The 22,578-nt window shown below is 40.6% G+C and overlaps 1 protein-coding gene across 2 annotated transcripts in view; it reads left to right on the plus strand.

The window, feature by feature from the left end:
* The window catches only part of parp8 (poly (ADP-ribose) polymerase family, member 8), a 376,390-nt gene that overhangs the window by 298,503 nt on the left and 55,309 nt on the right, over window positions 1–22,578 (plus strand). For both annotated transcript variants that reach the window (XM_063042902.1, XM_063042903.1), the window contains one exon: window positions 16,760–16,852. In XM_063042902.1, coding sequence (XP_062898972.1) covers window positions 16,760–16,852 — 93 coding nt within the window. The remainder of the gene's footprint in view (window positions 1–16,759; window positions 16,853–22,578) is intronic.

Genomic DNA, 22,578 nt, shown 5'->3' on the forward strand with positions numbered 1-22,578 from the left:
CAAAGGAAGAGGATGTGGAAGAGTGTCTATTTTTGTCAGGGCTTTCAGTGAAAAATTCATGTCTGTGATACCCATTACCATGGGCCCCAGTTCCCCAATCACCATCTTCATTGTTACTGCATCAAAATTCTGCAAGTCCCCTTTCAGCAGCGTTGTGAGAGTTCATCTGAACTGCAGGAAGTCAGCTCACTACCACCCTCCCAAGTCAATTAGAGTTTAATAACAAATACGGAACTGGCCACCAATGCCAATATCCCAGAAAGTAAATAATTTAAAGGGAAGCTACCTGCCACTCATTATTAATGTCTCATGACATACAGAAATCTGAGACTGGGAAATGAACAGGATTAATATTCAGTGGGTGGGTGAGAAGCTTCAATGGTAAGGAGCCTTGAAGCAGGATTGTCTATACAAGCACAGTGATACATTGTACTATTTAAAGATCAAGTCTGCTGATGCAATAATAGATTTGTCAGTTCTGCTGATGACTCTGCTGATACAATACTTCAACTCTTCTTTTAAAATAGAACAGCAATTCAAGGATGAGGAAAGACAATTTGTCCACTGATGCTTATCTCCTTAGCCCTTTAAGTCCTCTTGTCCGTCAACCAACCATAACTTTAATATCCTTAACATCTTTGATTTCATTAACTTGCCTGAAAGATGCCTATCAGATTCATGATAATTTAAAGTAAAAACTCATTGATATATTATTTAACTTGAATTTGTCTTTCACTAATTTAGCTATTCATCATTGAATGGTTTGAGTCATGTGCTATTATTCAATAATACTATAAGTATTTCAGTTGTGCACCCCATCTCTAAAACATGGGATTTTACCTTTCCTGATCTTTTCTCATATACAGAATTAATTTTTATTGGTATTCTCTGCGACTTTTCCATGTATGTATGTTCTTATTACAAAATGTGCGCACTATAGTACGACTGGGTTTTGATCAATTTGTTAAACCATTTTGGTACAACTTATATAAACGTGCTGTCTCGCAGCATAGTCCAACCACACTTGCTTTATTGAAGACAAGGTTCAATAGATTTTTAAATATTAAAGCAAACAATAAATGCGGGGTAGTGCAAGGATGTGCCATTAAGGTAAAAGTTCAACCATGATCTTATTGAGCAGCTAGAGTGGCCAAATGGTCTACTCCTTCTTCTATTGCTTATGTTCTCACATAATAACATTGCAAGAGCCACCCACTTTTATTTCTAGGCTGACAAGTTTTCTCTGATTATTTATGTTATTTACTGCAGATTGTCATGTGATTAAATGTTCCAGACATTGATGGGGGTTGGGGAATGCTTAAATATTTCTCTCATGTTTGCTAATGATGTTAAAAGGAGGATAGTGAACTGGTGCCTGTAGATATCTAATTAATAGCTTATACTGGAAAAAAAAATAACTCCTGTGGGAATGACATTCATGAAATACAATAATAAGCAAGCCACATTGGGCTTTGTATTGTATGTGGTAAAACAGGAGGGCCAGCATAGTGGGCTTGTGAGCTCCTGGACAACTGCAACTTGAATGCAGACCTCTCCACCGTTTGCATGCCACATCCCCTACAATAAAGCCAATTGAAAGCGAATTTAGAAAGGTACTGGATGTCGCCACAACAGTGTTCATGGATGGCATTGAAAGACTCTAACATACAGTATCAAGGGTAAAATTAAATTAAATGAAAATGCCACATGTTTTGCAAAGCCCATCCATTTCCTTATGTCATCCATGGTAAAGTGGCCAGTAAGCGAGATCACATGGAGGCTGAAGGAATTCTTTCCAAGGTTGAGTGGAGGCCATGAGCAATGCCAAATTCTACCAGTAGGCAAGAGGAATGGGTCTGTCAGGATTTGTAGTGATCTTAAGGTCACCATCAACTCAGTACTGAAAGTAGATCGATACCCTCTGCTCCAGATAGAGGATATCTTTGCTTAACAATTCTGAAGTGAAACACTTCAGCAAAGTGGACTAAGCTGAGGCCTACCTGCAGATGAAAATAGAAGAGTCCAAAGTGTTTCTCACCATAAACACTCACAAAAGGCTTGACACTATAATAGGCTTATTTTTGGAGTAGCACCAGCACTCTGGCAGAAAGCTACAGACTAGATACTGCAAAGCTGTCCGGTCACGCAGTGTTACCTGGATGACATCATTGATACCAGTAAGGGTGACAAGGAACATATCCAAAATTTCAAGACAGTGTTAAAAAGATTAGAATATTATGGGCTCAGAGCACAATGGAACAAGTGTGAATTATTTAAAAGAAGCATCATTTACTGTGATCACACCTTTGACACACAAAGATTACCCAAGTATGCTGAGTAAATTCAAGCAGTAGTGAATGCTGCAAGGACAAAGCATGTGTCACAGTTGTGGTCCTTTTTTAGGATTTGTCAATTACTCCAACAGGTTTCTGCCAAAGATAAAGGAAATGGTGACGGCAGGCACTGTACTCATATGTTATGATCTACATCGTCCAGTGAAGCTTTCCTGTGATGCCTCACCATTTGGTATAGGAGCAATTATGTCATATGTTATGAGTGAAGGAAACAAATGCTTGCATAACCTTCGCATTGCATTCCCTTACCACTGCAGAGAAAAATTTGTGCACAGATTGAAAGAGAGGCCTTAAGTTTGGTTTGAGATGCAATATGTTTCCTTAGGCCTGAATGGGACAATTTAAACTGTGCTGTGGATGTCTGTATAGTATACTGTGTGTGTATGTGTACTGAGATACATTCTATATTTAGTTGGAGTTTATAGGTAAACAGGAGAGAATGTTGTGTATTTAATATTTCAGTAATACCTGAGTAATATTGTAAATATATTGTTTGATTAAACATTCTTTGTTTAAATAATTCATTATGGTAGTATGTGAATGGCATACATCATCACACCACCATGTCAAAAGTGTGTGCCAAGTTACTTCTCAGCTCTATGTTTTCTTTCAATAAGCTTTATGTTTTGAAGTTACATAACTTAAATAGGGAAATCCATGCTGTCACGGGGAGAATAAGTTCCACAAGGAGAGTGTTGTGTGTCATGATCAAACCCAGATTGCTGAAGCTAGGGGGCATAAGACTGCCAATCAATCAAGAGTACATTCAAGTAAATTCTTAGTGTAACTTGAAACTCCGTACAATACATTGGAAACACTCAACTGGTCATAAAAGATCTGCTGGCATGTAGCATCTGTTGAAACTACAATGTATGCCAGGTGAACAGAACTTAAAAAGAACAGGATTGAACAAACAGTGAGGGAAATGTGCATGCTTATCAGCAAATGGCACAACTGATTTGAGCATTAGACAGAGAGAGCAAGAATGAGGGAAGTCAGAGACAAGTTGAAAACACAGGGAGTTTGGCAATGATTGAGGATGTAGGAGATAGAGCAGATAGTTATTTTTTGTGACCCATTTCAAGTTAGTTGATCTCAGCTGGGCCAGTGGTTAAGATAATTAATTGATCTCAATAACACAGGCTGGGACTAGGAAGTGAAATATCAGAATCAAAATCAGGTTTATTATCACCAGCATGCGACGTGAAATTTGTTAACTTAGCAGCAGTAGTTCAATGCAATATATAATATAGAACAAGAAAAAAAAGGGTTTTTTTTCTGGTGACTTAGGTAGCTTATTGGAAAGTGCTCAACACATTTAAAATTTCCTGGCCATCTGTGCTTGTCACCAGCCTAAGTGACAAGAATTCACAACAGAACCATCATAATGGGGTTCATTCTCCATTCTGACAACACTCCCAAATTAGCCAGCTGCCAAACCAGCTTTAAATAATCAATAGTTCTAATATTTTTAACATATTAAAATGCATAAACTATTAAAACTTAAAAAACAATAAAAAGTTTAAGAATTTAAAATTTAAAGCAGTAACACATTCTACAACATGTAGAAGCTTCGGGACAATTTTAAAAAATTCAAAATATTTTTATAGAATTAAAACATTTAATTAAACTCAATTCATCTAAATATACATTATTTAATACTCAGCTGGCTTCCTCACAGATGATTTTCATTATTCAAAATAACTGATTAGCTGTTACTGCATCAGGACTAATCTGGTATGGATTCAGCTAACAGTTCTGCAGATTTTCTCATCGAATAGTTCTTTCAAATGTGAAAATGTGCCCTTGAGTAAAAAAAAAACCCACTGAAGTTTAAATACAACACAGTGTAATCTGTTACTGAGGCTCTGTTAAAGTTATGATCATTTTTCTGGTTTTTATTGTTCTCAGGTGTGCATTTAGCAAGGGTTTATATGATATCTAGACAACAATCCATTTAATTATCGCTGCTTCAGACATTGCTGAAGCAAGTAAATAAGCCTTTCCATTTCATTCATTCATCCTGTAGTACAATTTAAATCATTTTTCTCTCTGCAAGGTGAACTAGGGTAATTCCACAGGGCATAATGAGATTATTTGTAAATCTGAAACCCAAAGTTGTTAGAGCAGTAAATTCAGCTTCCACATTTTATCCCCCCAGCTCTTCATAGATTAAGCACTGACTATTACAAGAAGCTTTGTCTGTTCCAAAAGAATGTTTTTGATAGATAGTTGATTCTGGCCAATATATCTAATCCTATTAAACAAATAATTTATTGCATTTAGTGTAATTCTGCATTATCTCAGTCAATATTTCTTGTACTCTTGACAGCTATTAGAAGAGAACACAAGAATATAGAAGCAGGAGGAGGCTACCAGGTTCCGCAACCCTGCTCCATCACTGGATGTGATCAAGAGTGACATTTACTAGCCTCAATTCTTCTTCTGTACCAGATCCCTATAACTTTTAGTTCCCCAATGATTCAAATATTTATCTATCAACCCGTTAAATATTTCTAATGATCAGGCCTCCTCCACCCTTTGGGGCAGAGAATTCCATAAGACATAGGAGCACAAATATGCCCTTTGGCCCATTGAGTCTGCACCACCATTCCATCATGGCTGATTTATTATCCTCCTCAACCCTGTGCTTCTGCTTTCTTCCTATAAACCTTTGACACCCTGGTGAATCAGTAACCTATCAGCTTTCACTTTAAATATACTCAATAACAATGAGGAAGGATTAATTAGCAATTTTGTCGTGAGAGGCCCCTTGGGTAAGAGTGACCATAATATGGTGGAATTCTTCATTAAGATGGAGAGTGACATAGTTAATTCAGAAATAAAGGTTCTGAACTTAAAGAAGGGTAACTTTGAAGGTATGAGACGTGAATTAGCTAAGATAGACTGGCAAATGACACTTAAAGGGTTGACGGTGGATATGCAATGGCAAGCATTTAAAGATCGCATGGATGAACTACAACAATTGTTCATCCCAGTTTGGCAAAAGAATAAATCAAGGAAGGTAGTGCACCCGTGGCTGACAAGAGAAATTAGGGATAGTATCAATTCCAAAGAGGAAGCATACAAATTAGCCAGAAAAAGTGGCTCACCTGAGGACTGGGAGAAATTCAGCAGAGGAGGACAAAGGGCTTAATTAGGAAGGGGAAAAAGGATTATGAGAGAAAACTGATAGGGAACATAAAAACTGACTGTAAAAGCTTTTATAGATATGTGAAAAGAAAAAGATTGGGTAAGACAAATGTAGGTCCCCTACAGACAGAAACAGGTGAATTGATTATGGGGAGCAAGGACATGGCAGACCAATTGAATAATTACTTTGGTTCTGTCTTCACCAAGGAGGACATAAATAATTTTCCAGAAATAGTAGGGGACAGAGGGTCCAGTGAGATGGAGGAACTGAGGGAAATACATGTTAGTAGGGAAGTGGTGTTAGGTAAATTGAAGGGATTAAAGGCAGATAAATCTCCAGGGCCAGATGGTTTGCATCCCAGAGCACTTAAGGAAGTAGCCCAAGAAATAGTGGATTCATTAGTGATAATTTTTCAAAACTCGTTAGATTCTGGACTAGTTCCTGAGGATTGGAGGGTGGCTAATGTAACCCCACTTTTTAAAAAAGGAGGGAGAGAGAAACCAGGGAATTATAGACCGGTTAGCCTAACATCGGTGGTGGGGAAACTGCTAGAGTCAGTTATCAAAGATGTGATAACAGCACATTTGGAAAGCGGTGAAATCATCGGACAAAGTCAGCATGGATTTGTGAAAGGAAAATCATTTCTGACGAATCTCATTGAATTTTTTGAGGATGTAACTAGTATAGTGGATAGGGGAGAACCAGTGGATGTGGTATATTTGGATTTTCAAAAGGCTTTTGACAAGGTCCCACACAGGAGATTAGTGTGCAAACTTAAAGCACACGGTATTGGGGGTAAGGTATTGATGTGGATAGAGAATTGGTTGGCAGACAGGAAGCAAAGAGTGGGAATAAACGGGACCTTTTCAGAATGGCAGGCGGTGACTAGTGGGGTGCCACAAGGCTCAGTGCTGGGACCCCAGTTGTTTACAATATATATTAATGACTTGGATGAGGGAATTAAATGCAGCATCTCCAAGTTTACAGATGACACGAAGCTGGGCGGCAGTGTCAGCTGTGAGGAGGATGCTAAGAGGATGCAGGGTGACTTGGATAGGTTGGGTGAGTGGGCGGATTCATGGCAGATGCAATTTAATGTGGATAAATGTGAAGTTATCCACTTTGGTGGCAAAAACAGGAAAACAGATAAACAGATTATTATCTGAATGGTGGCCGATTAGGAAAAGGGGAGGTGCAACGAGACCTGGGTGTCATTATACACCAGTCATTGAAAGTGGGCATGCAGGTACAGCAGGCGGTGAAAAAGGCGAATGGTATGCTGACATTTATAGCAAGAGGATTCGAGTACAGGAGCAGTGAGGTACTACTGCTGTTGTACAAGGCCTTGGTGAGACCACACCTGGAGTATTGTGTGCAGTTTTGGTCCCCAAATCTGAGGAAAGACATCCTTGCCATAGAGGGAGTACAAAGAAGGTTCGCCAGATTGATTCCTGGGATGGCAGGACTTTCATATGATGAAAGACTGGATGAACTAGGCTTATACTCGTTGGAATTTAGAAGATTGAGGGGGAATCTGATTGAAACATATAAAATCCTAAAGGGATTGGACAGGTTAGATGCAGGAAGATTGTTCCCGTTGTTGGGATAGTCTAGAAAGAGGGGTCACAGATTGAGTATAAAGGGGAAGCTTTTAGGACCGAGATTAGGAAAAACTTCTTCACACAGAGAGGGGTGAATCTGTGGAATTCTCTGCCACAGGAAACAGTTGAGGCCAGTTCATTGGCTATATTTAAGAGGGAGTTAGATATGGCCCTTGTGGCTAAAGGGATAAGGGGGTATGGAGGGAAGGCTGCTACAGGGTTCTGAGTTGGATGATCAGCCATGATCATACTGAATGGTGGTGCAGGCTGGAAGGGCCGAATGGCCTAATCCTGCACCTATTTTCTATGTTTCTATGTTTCTATAACTCGGTATCCACTGCCATCAGCGGCAATGAATTCCACAGATTCCTTACTCTCTAGGTAAAGGAATCCCTCTTCATCTCTGTTCTAAATGGATGTCCTTCTGTTCTCAAGCTGTTCCCTCTGGTCCGAGACTCACCCACTGTAGGAAACATCTGCATGTTTACTCTTTCTAGACCTTCCAATATTTAATGGATTTCAATCAGGTTCCCCCCCCCCCCACTCCCATCCTTCTAAATTCCAGCAAGTTCAGGCCCAGAGCCATCAAATGCTCTTCCTATATTAACCCTTACATATCCAGAATCATTCTTGTAAACTTCTTCTGGACCCTCTCTAATGCCAGAATATCTGTTCTTAGATAAGGGGCCTAAAGGGTAATGAAACCAAATTTCCCTCGGGATTAATAAAGTATATCTATCTATCTATCTAAAACTGTTCACAATAATCCAAGCACTGACTTCCCAGTGTCTTATAAAGCTTCAGCATTGCAACCTTGCTCTTGTATTCTAGCCCTCTGAAAATAAATGCTTTTGTCTTCCTTACAACCAATCACCTTGCAAGTTAACCTTTAGGGAATCATACACAGGGACTCCCATATCCATTAGCACCTCTGGTGTTTGAATAGTCGCTCTGTTTATAAAGCAATCTGTGTCTTTATTCCTTCTGCTGAAGTACAGGACCAAACACTTGCCGACACTATATTCCATCTGCCACTTTGCCTATTCTCCCAGTCTGGTCATGTCTTTCTGCCAACTCCCTGCTTCCACAATAATACCTGCCCCCCACCTATGTGTGTATAGTCTTCAAACTTAACCACAAAGCCATCAATTCCATCACCCAAATCGTTGACATCTAATGTGAAAAGAAATTACCGACCCCTGCAGAACACCACAAGTCACCAGCAGCCCACCAGAAAAGACCTCCTTTATTTCCACTCTTTGCCTATTGCCAGTCAGCCAGTCTTCTGTCCATGCTCATGTGCTGCACCTTGTCAAAGACCTTATAAAAATCCAAGTAAACAATCCAATTTTCCCAAATAATACATGGGATAGATAAAGGAGAGTTAGTGAATGTAATTTCCTTAAAGAATTCCGACAGATTCATCAGGCAAGATTTCTCCTTAAGGAAACCATTCTGACTTGGACTAATTTTATAATGCACCTCCAAGTACCCCGAAACTTTATCCAACATCTTCTCAACCACTGAAGTCCAGCTAATTGGCCTAAAAATTCCTTTCTTCTGCCTCCCTTCCTTCTTAAAGAGCAGAGTGACATTTGCTATTTTCCAGTCCTCAGGAAAAATTCCATAATCTAGTGATTCTTGAAAGATCACTACTAATCCCTCCACAATCTCCTCAGCTACCTCTTTCAGAACCCTGGGGTGTAGTCCATCGGATCCAGATGACTTAGCTACCTTCAGACCTTTCAGCTTCCCAAGCACCTTCTCCTTAGTAACAGCAACTACACTCACTACTTCCCCTGATACTCTTGGCTATTTCTGGCATACTGTTAATGTCTTCCACTGTGAAGACTGACACAATTTTTTTGTCCTCCATTACTATCTTTCCAGCATCATTTTTCAATGATCTGAAATCCACTGTCACCTCCCATTTACTCTTTATATATCTGAAAAAGCTTTTGGTATCCTCTTTTATATTATTAGCAAGCTTTTCTCTCTTACGGCTATTATAGTTGCCTTCTGTTAAAAAGCTTCCTAAATCTCTAACTTCTCTATTTTTGCCATATTTTTTGCTTCTCTTTTGCTTTTATGCTGTCTGTGACTTACCTTGCCAGCCACAGTTGACTCATCCTCCCTTTAGAATATTTCTTTATCTTTGGGGTTTATCTATCCTGCGACTTTAGACTTGCCTCCAAAAACTCCAGCCATTGCTGTCTGCCATCATCTCTGCTAGTGTCCCCTTCCAGTCAACTTTGGCCAGCTCCTCTCTCATGCCTCTGTATTTCTCTTTAAATCTTTTTATTAAATAAGTATACAAAAAGGTAAGCCATATAGACACTAATACACTGTTAGAATATAATAAAATTACAGAAGATATTAATACAAAAAAAATACTACAAACAATGTAATTTAAACATAACATACCAAGGTAACATAATAGTATACTAATTTTATATATATATCAATAGAGAAAAGGAAAAAAAAAACCCACCGTGCAACTAACTAAAAGCAAAGCAAAGCAATGGGCTAACTTGAAACCAAACAGAGTTAAACTTAAAATCACGTCCTCAATCCCGACCTCCATTAAAAACAGTAAAAAAAAACAAGAAGGGTATATATTACATTAAATGAAAATATTGAATAAAAGATCTCCAAGTCTGTTCAAATTTAAATGAGGAGTCATAAAGATTGCTTCTAATTTTCTCCAGATTCAAGCATGATATCGTCTGAGAAAACCAAAAAAAGGTAGTTGGAGCATTAAGCTCTTTCCAATGTTGTAAGATACATCTTTTCGCCATTAAAGTAAGAAATGCAATCATTCTACGGGCTGAAGGGGAGAGATTACTGGAAATTTTAGGTAGTCCAAAGATAGCAGTAATAGGGTGAGGAGCGATATCTATATTCAATACCTTAGAGATAATATTAAAAATGTCTCTCCAAAAAGTTTCCAAAGTAGGGCAAGACCGAAACATATGAGTTAAAGAGGCTATCTGCCCCGGACATCTATCACAAAAAGGATTAATCTGAGAATAAAAGCGCGCTAACTTATCTTTGGACATATGTGCTCTATGAACAACTTTAAATTGAATTAGGGAATGTTTAGCACAGATAGAGGAAGTATTGACTAATTGTAAAATCTGCCCCCAAATGTATTTCTCTTTACTCCATTGTAATACAGATACATCTGACTTTATTTCTCTCAACCTGCAGGGTGAATTCTATCATATTATGAACAGTGCCTGTTAAGGATTCCTTTACCTTAAACTCCCTAATCAAATCTTGTTCATTACACAGCACCCAATTCAGAATTGCCTTTCCCCAAGTGGTCTCAACCAGAAGCTGCTCTAAAAATAGACATTCTACAAATTCCCTCTCTTGGGATCTAGCACCAAACTGATTTTCCCCAATCTACCTTCATTTTGAAATCCCCCATGATTATCGTAACATAGCTCTTTTTACATGCCTTTTTTACCTCCCATTGTAATTTACATCACACATCCTGGCTACTATTCAGAGACCTGTATATAACTCCCAGCAAGGTCTTTTTACCCTTGCATTTTCTTAACTCCACCCACAAGAATTCTACATCTTCTGATCATATGCCACCTCTGTTAAGGATTTGATTTCAGTTTTTTACCAACAGATCCACCCACTCCCTCAGCCTGCCTGCCTGTCCTTTGATACAATGTGGTATTCTTGGATGTTAAGCTCCCAACTATGATATTCTTTCAAATGCGACTCAGAGATGCCCACAACGTCATACCTACCAATCTCAGACTGTATTACAAGATCTTCTACCTTATTCCATATATTGTGCACATTCAAATCTTAGACCTTCAGTCCTGTATCATCACCCTTTTCAGGTTTGCCCCCATGTTACACTCAAGCCATCCCACTTACTGCACCTACCATTGTATAAGTAAACATTGCTGTTTATTTTCCACTCAGTGTGATGTGTAGTCAGTTCTAGAAGGCTGAATGACCCGACAATCAGATACTTGCCTTTGGATGAAGACGGGCCCTGAATTATAGCAGCAGTTGAATCTTGTTGTTCAGCTGAAACTGCCTACACGAGTGCATAAAGTGAAAGTAGGATTTTGGATTTGTGCAACAGAGTGTTATTTTCATTGTACAAATGAGAAATGGGTCTGCATATTGTGTAAAATCAGAATAAACATCATGCGAAGCCTCATTGATGGCAGTCAGTACAAAGTATTTCTTCATTCAACCTATTTAACGGACATAAATTACTGCGGCTTACCCAGCATATTGTAAAACAGTGAATCAGTCTCCGAAAATGTGCATCAACTTAATCTGATGATGCAGCAATATCATGACTAGGGTATGTAGTGAGCAACATTGCTTGCTTGTCAGAGTGAGCATAGAAAGAGATTGTATATGAATTGCGACTGTGCAAACTACTACTGTTTCAAAGCACTCCGAGCCAGGATACTATCCAGATTCAATGAAATATTTGTTCATGCAACAGTATGTTTCATGCTATCCCTAATGTTTAAGTTGTGAATGTTACAAATAGGATTAAAATCTTAATGGATGCTTGTTCATTATCTTCTGTTAGAAGGTCAAAAAGGGCTGAAGATGAATAATGAGAGTGCATATGAACATAATGCTATACAGGTACATACTAATGACAGTTTGGGAGGTTGGCAGGATAAATTTGCTGGTTGCTATGAAGCAGGGCATCCTCTGCTTTCTGGTACCTTTTCACAGCCACATTTCTGACTTGTAAGCTGTCCAGGTTATGAACAATTCACAGGAATGGAACCCTACCATAACCTGGAGAGGAAAATTTAACCTTGTGTAATCAAAATGCTGAAGGTTTCAGTAACAAATCAAATGCAAATATATGTCATCTTTCTACTCAGTCTAAAAGTCCTTTTGATTGAGCATTTCAGTGTTGGAAAGAATAGTGGTAGAACAGTCACCAGTGCTTTACAAAGTTGATAAGTAGATACAAGATATTTTTATATTTCAAGTCAAGTTTATTGCCACGTGCACAAGTACATGTACACACAGGTGCAATTGACATCTTATTTGCAGCATTATCATATAAGCAACATTCACAATTTTTATAAGAAAGAACATAATTAAAACAAAAAAAAAGTCCATTTTAGTAGGAAGTAATTGAAGTGGCCATAGTACTGCTAAACTCTAGTGATTAGGGTGAAGCAGCTGGTTGAATTGAAGTAGCTGGTTTTGAACCAGGTAGTGTGGGACTTCCGGGTTCTGTACCTCTTGCCTGATGGTAGCTGCAAGAAGATGGCATGGCTCGGTTGGTGATGATCTTTGATGATAGATGTTGCCTTCTATAGGTAACACCTCCCCTAGATACTTCCATTGAGATGTACCCGTGAAATACCCATAACATTTGTTAGAGTGTTCAATGACAAGTTGAACTCCCTAACCTCCTAAGAAAGTAACGACTTTGACACATTTTGCTTGTGATTGCATCTGTGTGCTGGGCCCGGGACAGGTTATCTGATACACTGAAGCCTAGGAATTTAAAGCTGCTGAATCCCTCCACTTCTGATTCCCCAGTGCATTGGGATTGGTTTACTGGTACTAATATAAATTCATTGTGATTAAAGATATTAAATTCTGATATAAAGTATAGAGGTCAGTGTTGTTATCGAAGTAGAATATCAGAAGTGCCTACAAACATTTGAAAGATCTTTACAGGACTAAGAAAAATAATAAAAGTGTATCAAAAGACCTTATAAAAAAGGACAAGTAAAAGTGTGATCAAAAGAGTTTTAATGACTAAATTGTAAGGTCTTGGACATCTCAAGGCCTGACCAGTGAAGGTGATGCAATGAGGAAAGAAAGATAGAAGACGGCAAAGGTTAAGAAGTTCAATGTTTGTTGTTGAAGGCTACAGATTACAGTGATGGTGTGGTCAGCCTTGTCAGATGATGCACAGGGATCAAGCAAAGTAACAAGTTAGCATATTCACCATCATATGTACAGAGAATGAAAATTGACTCTTTGAATAAACCATTAGTGTAGTGGAGGATAAACTCTATTGCAGAAAGTAAGGTTCCTCTATTTCCAAAGATGGCACATTTGTTGTTTAATATTTGTAGTCCTTTAGTTGGTGCTGCCAGCTGCTGGGCACTAATGGTATCGCAGTGAATGGTCGAGCTTTTATAAAAAAGTGATTGAATGATAGGAAATAAGATAGTCTGCCAGGCAGTTCTGTGAGTATTGACTTCATTTAGGAATAGTAGCCATATATAGATTTATGTGACTTAATTTAAAAAGTTTCTCAGATTTTTAAACTGGAGACTCAGGGCACTAGATGCTGGAATCTCGAGCATTGCATGAGATGCTGGAGGAACTCAACAGGTCAGGTTGCACATATGGAGGAAAACGGACATCTGACATTTTGGGTCAAGTCCATTCATAGACTGCTGCACAGATGTTGCCTGACCTACTGAGTTCCTCTAGCAACTTGACTGTTGCTTCAGATTATTAAACCAATTTGAAAATAGATGTGACATCCATTTTCTTTACTAAGATGGCAAATCTTTGAAGTAGACAAGCCTTTGACAGGATTCAACCTGATGAATGTATGTAATATAAGTAAGTGTAGTGAAATTCCATGCTGAATTTCATATGTTCCAAACTGGTTGGCCTTGAAATGACCTTAGCATATTGGGATCATTGCCCATCTCCAATTTCTCCAGGACAGCAGTGATGGAAGCTTGTCTTGAACTGCTGCAGCAAAGTAATTTTCTCTGTTGTTGTTGAATATCTTTCTTGACTTACTAGGTGAGCAGTTTGGAACTAACTATGGTGCTGTGAGTCTGATCAGATAAAGACAGCTGAGTTTTTGCCCTTGATGATATTAGTGAATCAGCTTGATTATTCTGCAGAACTTCAGTTAATAGTCTCCTTCTGACCTATGTTCGTGACACTTCTCACGCTCTTAAACTTTTCGATGATTTTAAGTTCCCTGGCCCCCACCGCTTTATTTTCACCGTGGATGTCCAGTCCTTATATACTTCCATCCCCCATCAGGAAGGTCTCAAAGCTCTACGCTTCTTTCTGGATTCCAGACCTAATCAGTTCCCCTCTACCACCACTCTGCTCCGTCTAGCGGAATTAGTCCTTACTCTTAATAATTTCTCCTTTTGCTCCTCCCATTTCCTCCAAACTAAAGGTGTAGCTATGGGCACCCGTATGGGTCCTAGCTATGCCTGCCTTTTTGTTGGGTTTGTGGAACAATCTATGTTCCGTGCCTATTCTGGTATCTGTCCCCCACTTTTCCTTCGCTACATCGACGACTGCATTGGCGCTGCTTCCTGCACGCATGCAGAACTCGTTGACTTTATTAACTTTGCCTCCAACTTTCACCCTGCCCTCAAGTTTACCTGGTCCATTTCCGACACCTCCCTCCCCTTTCTAGATCTTTCTGTCTCTGTCTCTGGAGACAGCTTATCCACTGATGTCTACTATAAGCCTACTGACTCTCACAGCTATCTGGACTATTCCTCTTCTCACCCTGTCTCTTGCAAAAACGCCATCCCCTTCTCGCAATTCCTCCGTCTCCGCCGCATCTGCTCTCAGGATGAGGCTTTTCATTCTAGGACGAGGGAGATGTCTTCATTTTTTAAAGAAAGCGGCTTCCCTTCCTCCACTATCAACTCTGCTCTTAAACGCATCTCCCCCATTTCACATACATCTGCTCTCACTCCATCCTCCCACCACCCCACTAGGAATAGGGTTCCCCTGGTCCTCACCTACCACCCCACCAGCCTCCGGGTCCAACATATTATTCTCCGTAACTTCCGCCACCTCCAACGGGATCCCACCACTAAGCACATCTTTCCCTCCCCCCCTCTCTCTGCATTCCGCAGGGATCGCTCCCTACACAACTGCCTTGTCCATTCGTCCCCCCCATCCCTCCCCACTGATCTCCCTCCTGGCACTTATCCGTGTAAGCGGAACAAGTGCTACACATGCCCTTACACTTCCTCCCTTACCACCATTCAGGGCCCCAAACAGTCCTTCCAGGTGAGGCATCACTTCACCTGTGAGTCGACTGGGGTGATATACTGCGTCCGGTGCTCCCGATGTGGCCTTTTATATATTGGTGAGACCCGACGCAGACTGGGAGACCGCTTTGCTGAACATCTACGCTCTGTCCACCAGAGAAAGCAGGATCTCCCAGTGGCCACACATTTTAATTCCACATCCCATTCCCATTCTGACATGTCTATCCACGGCCTCCTCTACTGTAAAGATGAAGCCACACTCAGGTTGGAGGAACAACACCTTATATTCCGTCTGGATAGCCTCCAACCTGATGGCATGAACATTGACTTCTCTAACTTCCGCTAGGCCCCACCTCCCCCTCATACCCCATCTGTTACTCATTTTTATGCACACATTCTTTCTCTCACTCTCCTTTTTCTCCCTCTGTCCCTCTGAATATACCTCTTGCCCATCCTCTGGGTCACCCCCCTCCCCGTCTTTCTTCCCGGACCTCCTGTCCCATGATCCTCTCGTATCCCCTTTTGCCTATCACCTGTCCAGCTCTTGGCTCTATCCCTCCCCCTCCTGTCTTCTCCTATTATTTTGCATCTCCCCCTCTCCCTCCAGCTTTCAAATCCCTTACTCACTCTTCCTTCAGTTAGTCCTGACGAAGGGTCTCGGCCTGAAACGTCGACTGCGCCTCTTCCTATAGATGCTGCTTGGCCTGCTGCGTTCACCAGCAACTTTGATGTGTGTTCCTCTCATTGATGACAGCTTTTCACAAAAAAAAGTATTTTCACATTTTGTTAAAGAATTTCAAATTGCCAAAGTGGGACAGTGGGATTTGAAAACTCATGTTAAGTCAATTACTAGCCCACTGACATAGGCACTCAAAGTACTGAAATTAAATATAATCAGAAAAGGTTCAAAATAAAAAAACAGGTAAGGCAGCAATGCCTCAGAGAAAATGGGAGTTATAATTTCAAGTTAATGACATTTATCAATATTACAAATAAATTATTCTTGGGCTTCCAGCCAGGTACAGGTATCAATTTAACCAACATTTCGATGACAAACTCTGCCATTTTCATGAGGGATGATGCCTGGGCTCATCTAGTCCTGTGGTATATATACCCCCGCCGTCTGTCCCTCCTGATTCCAATTTACTTTCCTCAATTTTAAAACTATTTTGTTGTCTTCCTAGCTCCTTCCACATATATTCCACTTTCTACTCTTTCGTCAACGCATCTGAAAAGACTACGACTAATGCCATTTTGTTAATGACCAGTAGGAGTCAGTACAGTGGTGTTATATTGATTTGCGCTCACTTTATTTTCTTCCTTATGTAGTTCATTGAAGTAGCGTCTGTGTGGAGTAAATGTGAGTAAAATGCACGTTTAAATTTGCCACTCACCAACTTGTTAGAGGTCTGGACTAAGGCCCTGTATCCCCATAAAGGGTGCTTGGTGGAAAGGTATCATTTTAAGAAACTTTAGGAAACATACATGCAAATTTATTTATCCATGGCCATGAAATTTAGTAAAGTGATAGGTTAGCATCTTATATATTTATTACTGACATATGTATGGCCTTTATAATATGTCTATATCTTGTTGCTCTGCTAACAATGCTTTTTGTTTTCTATATTGCAGCCCACTGTATGCGAACGAGAGCTGTGCGTTTTTGCCTTCCAGACGTTGGGAGTAATGAATGAAGCTGCAGATGAAATAGCAACTGGAGCCCAGGTATGCGCCTGTCACTGATTTTGCCGCTTACAGTAACTGACAGTTACAGTGAGCAGGTTGCAATGAATAGCACTGGTAAATCAGGCATTGCCTTTACACTAGGAATTCAAATTAGATACAGCAAAAGCAGAAACAACTTAGTTCATAAATTTTCTATGGGAATTGAGTACCAAGCTTATGTTTAGTATGTAAAATTGCTAATGGTTATGTTAGATACGTAAGTGAAATATTCAGTCATTACTTTTCAACCATCAGGCTCCTGAACCAGCGTGAATAACTTCACTCACCTCAACACTGAATTATTCCACAACTTAAAGTAAAGGCATCCGTTAGTCTTGCGAGACCTTGGATCTGCACCTGGAAACTCTTCACTCTCCAGGGCGCAGGCCTGGGCAAGGTTGTATGGAAGACCAGCAGTTGCCCATGCTGCAAGTCTCCCCTCTCCACGACACCAATGTTGACCCATACAGCTTGGCACCAGTGTCGTCGCAGAGCAATATGTGATTAAGTGCCTCGCTCAAGGACACAACACATTGCCTCGGCTGGGGCTTGAACTCACGACCTTCAGGTCGCTAGTCCAATGCCTTAACCACTTGGCCGCATGCCCACAGCTTATAGACTCGCCTTCAAGGACTCTACAACACATGTTCTCGATATTATTTATTTATTTGTTTGGTGTTTTTGAGTTCAAGAACCCATCAAACTTTTACCCGATGACCTGGCCTCCATAGCTGTCTGTGGCAACAAATTTCACATATTCAGTACCCTAGGGCAAAAGAAATTCCTTTTCATCTCTGTTCTAACTAAAGGGACGTTCTTTTATGAGAACATAAGAAGTAGGAGCCGGAGTAGACCATCTGGCCCATTAGCCTACTCCGCCATTGAATAAGATCATGGCTGATCTGGCTGTGGACCATTCTCCTCTTACCTGTCTTTCCCTATAACATTTAATTCCCCAACTATGCAAAAATCTATCCAACTTTGTCTTAAATATATTGATGGAGTAGCCACCACTGCTTCATTGGGCAGAGAATTCCACAGATTCACCACTGTCTGGGAAAAGCAGTTCCTCCTCATCTCTGTTCTAAATCTACTCACGAATCTTGAGGCTATGTCCCCTAGTTCTAGTCTCACCTATCAGTGGAAACAACTTTCTTGCCTCTATCTTATCTATCCCTTCAATAATTTTATATGTTTCTGTACAATCTCTTCTCATCCTTCTGAATTCCAGTGAGTACAGTCCCAGGCAACCTAATCTCTTCTCATAGTCTAACCCCCTCATCTCTGGAATCAATCTGGTGAACCTCCTCTGCACCGCCTCCAAAACCAGTATATCCTTCTTCAAGTAAGGAGACCAGAACTGCACATTGTACTCCAGGTGCGGCCTCACCAGTACCCTGTACAGTTGCAGCATAACCTCCCTGCTCTTAAATTCAATCCTTCCAGCAGTGAAGGCCAACATTCCATTTGCCTTCTTGATAGCCTGCTGCAGCTGCAAACCAACCTTTTGTGATTCATGCACAAGCACTCCCAAGTCTCTCTGCACAGCAGCATGCTGCAATTTTTACCATTTAAATGATAATCTGCTCTTTCGTTTTCCCTTCGAAAGTGTATTTACCAACATTGTACTCTATCTGCCAGTCTCTTGCCCACTCAGTTATCCTATCTATATCTCTCTGCAGACTCTCCGTATCTTCTGCACAATTTGCTTTTCCACTCAATTTGCTATCATCAGCAAACTTAGATAACACTACACTCAGCCCCATCTTCCAGATTGTTAATGTATATCGTGAATAGTTGTGGGCCCAGCACCAACCCCTACGGCACACTACTCACCACTGACTGCCAACCAGACAAACATTCATGTTTCCGAACTCTCTGCTTTCTATTAGTTAACCAATCTTTTATCCATGCTAAAACATCACCCCCAACTCCTTGCATCCTTATCTTATGGACAAGTCTTTTACGTGGCACCTTATCAAACGCCTTCTGGAAATCCAAGTAACTAACCTCCATCTGTTCCCCTCTATCCACTGCGCTCGTTATATCCTCAAAGAACTCCAGAAAGTTTGTCAAACAGGCCCTACCTTTGCTGAATACATGCTGCTCCTGCCTGATGGATTCATTTCTTTACAGATACCTCTCTATTTCTTCTTTGATAATAGCTTCAAGCATTTTCCCAACTGCAGATTGTAAACTAAGTGGCCTATAATTATCTGCCTTTTGCCTACATCCTTTTTTGAACAGTGGTGTGACATACGCCATCTTCCAATCTGCCAGGACCTGTCCAGAGTCCAGAGAATTTTGGTAAATCATCACCAAAGCCTCTACTATAACTTCTGCCTTTTCTATCAGTACGCTGGGATGCATTCCATCAGGACCAGGGGACTTATCTGTCTTCAGGCCCACAAGTTTGCTCAGCACTACCTGTTTAGTGATAGCTATTGCATCAAGGTCCTCACCTCCCATCACATCTATAACATCTAATATGATATTTGCATGTTAGATGCATCCTGCAACGTGAAGACCAGCACAAGATAGTCATTCAAAGCCTCAGCCATTTCCTCATTACCCAATATCAATTCCCCCTTATCTTCCTCCAGGGGACCTACATTCACTTAAGCCTCCCTTTTCTGCTTTATATAGTTATAAAAACTTTTACTATCCATTTTTATATTTTATGCTAGTTTGTTTTCATAATCTATCTTCCCTTTCTTTATTGCTCGCTTAGTGGTACTTTTGTTACTGTTTAAAGTTATCCCAATCTTCCAATTTCACACTATTCTTGGTGACTTTGTATGCATGAGCTTTTAGTTTGATGCCTCCTTTTATTTTCTTAGTTATCCAAGGCTGGCTTTCCCTGCCCTTACTGTCCCTGCTTTTAGCTGGAATATACTTTTGCTGAGCACCGTGAAAAATCTCTTTAAAATTTTTCCACTGTTCCTCAGCTGTCCCACCATATAGCCTGTGTTCCCAGTCTACACTAGCCAAATCCTCCCTCATCCCGTTGTAGTCTCCATTGTTTAGATATAATACACTGGTTTTAGATTAAACTATTGCACCCTCCATTTATATGAGAAATTTAATCATACCATAATCACTCTTTCCAAGAGGATCCCTAACCTACAAAATCACTGATTTTACCTGTCTCTTTGCACAGGACCAGATCTAAGATAGCACATTCCCTTGTAGGTACATTAATGTGCTGTTCAAGAAAGCCATCATGGATGCATTCTATGAAGTCCTCCTCAAGAGTGCCTCCACCAACTTGATTCACCCAATCTATGTGCAAGCTAAAGTCCCCCATGGTAACTGCTGTTTCATTCTTATAAACCTCAGATATTTCTCTGTTTATTGCCTGTGCTACTGTAATGTTATTATTCGGTGGCCGATAGACAACTCCCACCAGTGATATTTTCTTTTTTGCTATTCCTAATCACTATCCAGATGGATTCAACATTCTTCTCCTTAGATCTTATATTGTCTCTCACTGTCACCCTGATCTCATCCTTAATTAAGAGTGCCAGCCACATCCCTTCCCTTCTTGCCTATTCTTCCTCGTTACATGATATCCTTCGATATTTAATTCCCAATCCTCTCCACCTTGCAGCCATGTTTCTCTAATGGCCACTAAATCATACATCTTTGAGCTGATTTGAGCCAGAAGTTCACTGACCTTTTTTCGAATACAGCACTACGGGCATACAAACAAAGTGTCCTTACACTCATTGTGCTTTTAAAATCTTTTACTCTTTTGCACTCGACTTTTCGTCACTCTACTCTTACTTTTCTCTTTTATATTTTTTGTTTATTCTTTATCTTTATCCATACTTCTCCAATCTGTTGAAACCACCTCCTACTATTTAGTTTAAAGCCCTATCCACAGCCCTAGCTATGCGATTCACTAGGATCCAGGTCCCATCACGGTTCAGGTGGAGCCCGTCCCAGTGATACAGCTCCGTCCTTCCCCAATACTGGTGCCAGTTTCCCATGAATTCAAACCCACTTCTCCCACACCTTGAACCAAGCATTAACTCTCTAATCTTCTTGACCCTATGCCAATTTGCACATGGCTCAGGTGGTAATCCAGAGATTACCACCTTTTTGATTCTGCTTTTTAATTTAGTCCCTACCTGCTCAAATTCCCTCAGCAGAACCTCCGTCCTCCTTCCTCATTCTACCTATGTCTTTGGTACCTACATCCACAACAAATGGATTTTCCCCTCCCACTGCAAATTCCTCTGCAGGTCACATAAGATCTCCCGAACCCGGGCACCAGGCAGGCACACAGCCTTCGGGATGCTCTATCCTCGCGACAGAGAACTCTGTCTATTCCCCTGACTATACTATCCCCAATTACCGCTACATTTCTCTTCTTTTCCCCCTCTTGGCGCCACAGTTAGGTTGCTCATCCTTCCTCCAGCCTCCTCTCTCATTCACACAGGGAGCAAAAATCTCAGACCTGTTGGACAAGCTCAAGGACTAAAGCTCCTCCACAACTGTGTCTTGGATCCCAATACCCACCTCACTCACAGTCACACCACAGACTGAATTGGTGGCAGCTAATCTAATAGGTGTGACTCCCTCCTGAAACAGAGCATCCAGGTGGCCCTCCCCCTCCCTGGTGTGCCACAGTGTTTGAAGCTCAGATTCCAGTCATCAACTTTGAGCCTGAGTTCCTTAAGCAGCCAACATTTGCTGCAGATGTGGTGACCAGGAACCACACTGGGGTCCACCAGCTCCCACATCGTGTAGCTACAGCACATCACCTAATCCTGCATCATCCCTTTATTTAATTAGCTGTAATTTAGTGACTTCTTATTCAAACACTACAAAAGCCTTACTTGCTACCTACCTGTGCCTTCTCGCTTCAAGTTCCCACTCCTAAACTGGTCCCTTCAGACATTGGTCACTCTGTTTTGACCCTGCTTTACTGTTATTTGCTTCTGGTAATGAATCGCAAACCAGTTGGTCTGCCGCTAATGTGCCCATCTCTGCAAAATGCTCCTTTTTATACTTCTTCTCCCTGACGTGTGTGATGCTCTCTGTCTCTTCGAATCACTTATCCACCGCTAATGCGCTGAGCCCTGCATAACGCTCCCTTTTTAAACTTTCTGAGGCTTGAGGCTGTGACCAAATTCGAGCCTTACCGTGAAGCATCCAAACAATAACTTCTCATGTTAAATACCAAACAATGGCATCCCATCATCAGTCTATGCCTTCGCTAAAGACAGAAATTTAATTGAAGATGAAAAAATACATTTTGAAATGCTTGTTTAATTAGGCAGGGTGAGATTTATAAAGCAGACATGACTTGTTATCATGGAAACTTGCACTTCAAATGGTGCATAAATCAGACATCTAACCTGAATCTAATTCAGTCTTGGCTGGCAGGCAGGCGGGTTTAATTAAATTCAGGGTTTGTCAGTAGCTATTTCATATTTTATTATCTCATATTTTCTTCTGCTGTAGGAGTCCATTTGGATCAATATGCCAGTCCAAGCATTCCGATCAGTCCCATTCAATTATTATTTATTTCCTACAGCTCATTCTTTCTCACATGTCCACTACCTTGCTCACCTCTCACCAAATAATAAACCCTTGCTACCTATTTAAAGTAGCCATTTGACTTATCAGTGCACCATTGGCATATGGAAGGAAAGCAGATCAGTTGAGTGAAGCGATGGGAAAATGTGCAACCTCTACTCAGACAGCTCTCGGATCAG

This window comes from Mobula hypostoma, chromosome 3 (genome assembly GCF_963921235.1).
Source record: "Mobula hypostoma chromosome 3, sMobHyp1.1, whole genome shotgun sequence".
NCBI classification, from domain to species: domain Eukaryota; kingdom Metazoa; phylum Chordata; class Chondrichthyes; order Myliobatiformes; family Myliobatidae; genus Mobula; species Mobula hypostoma.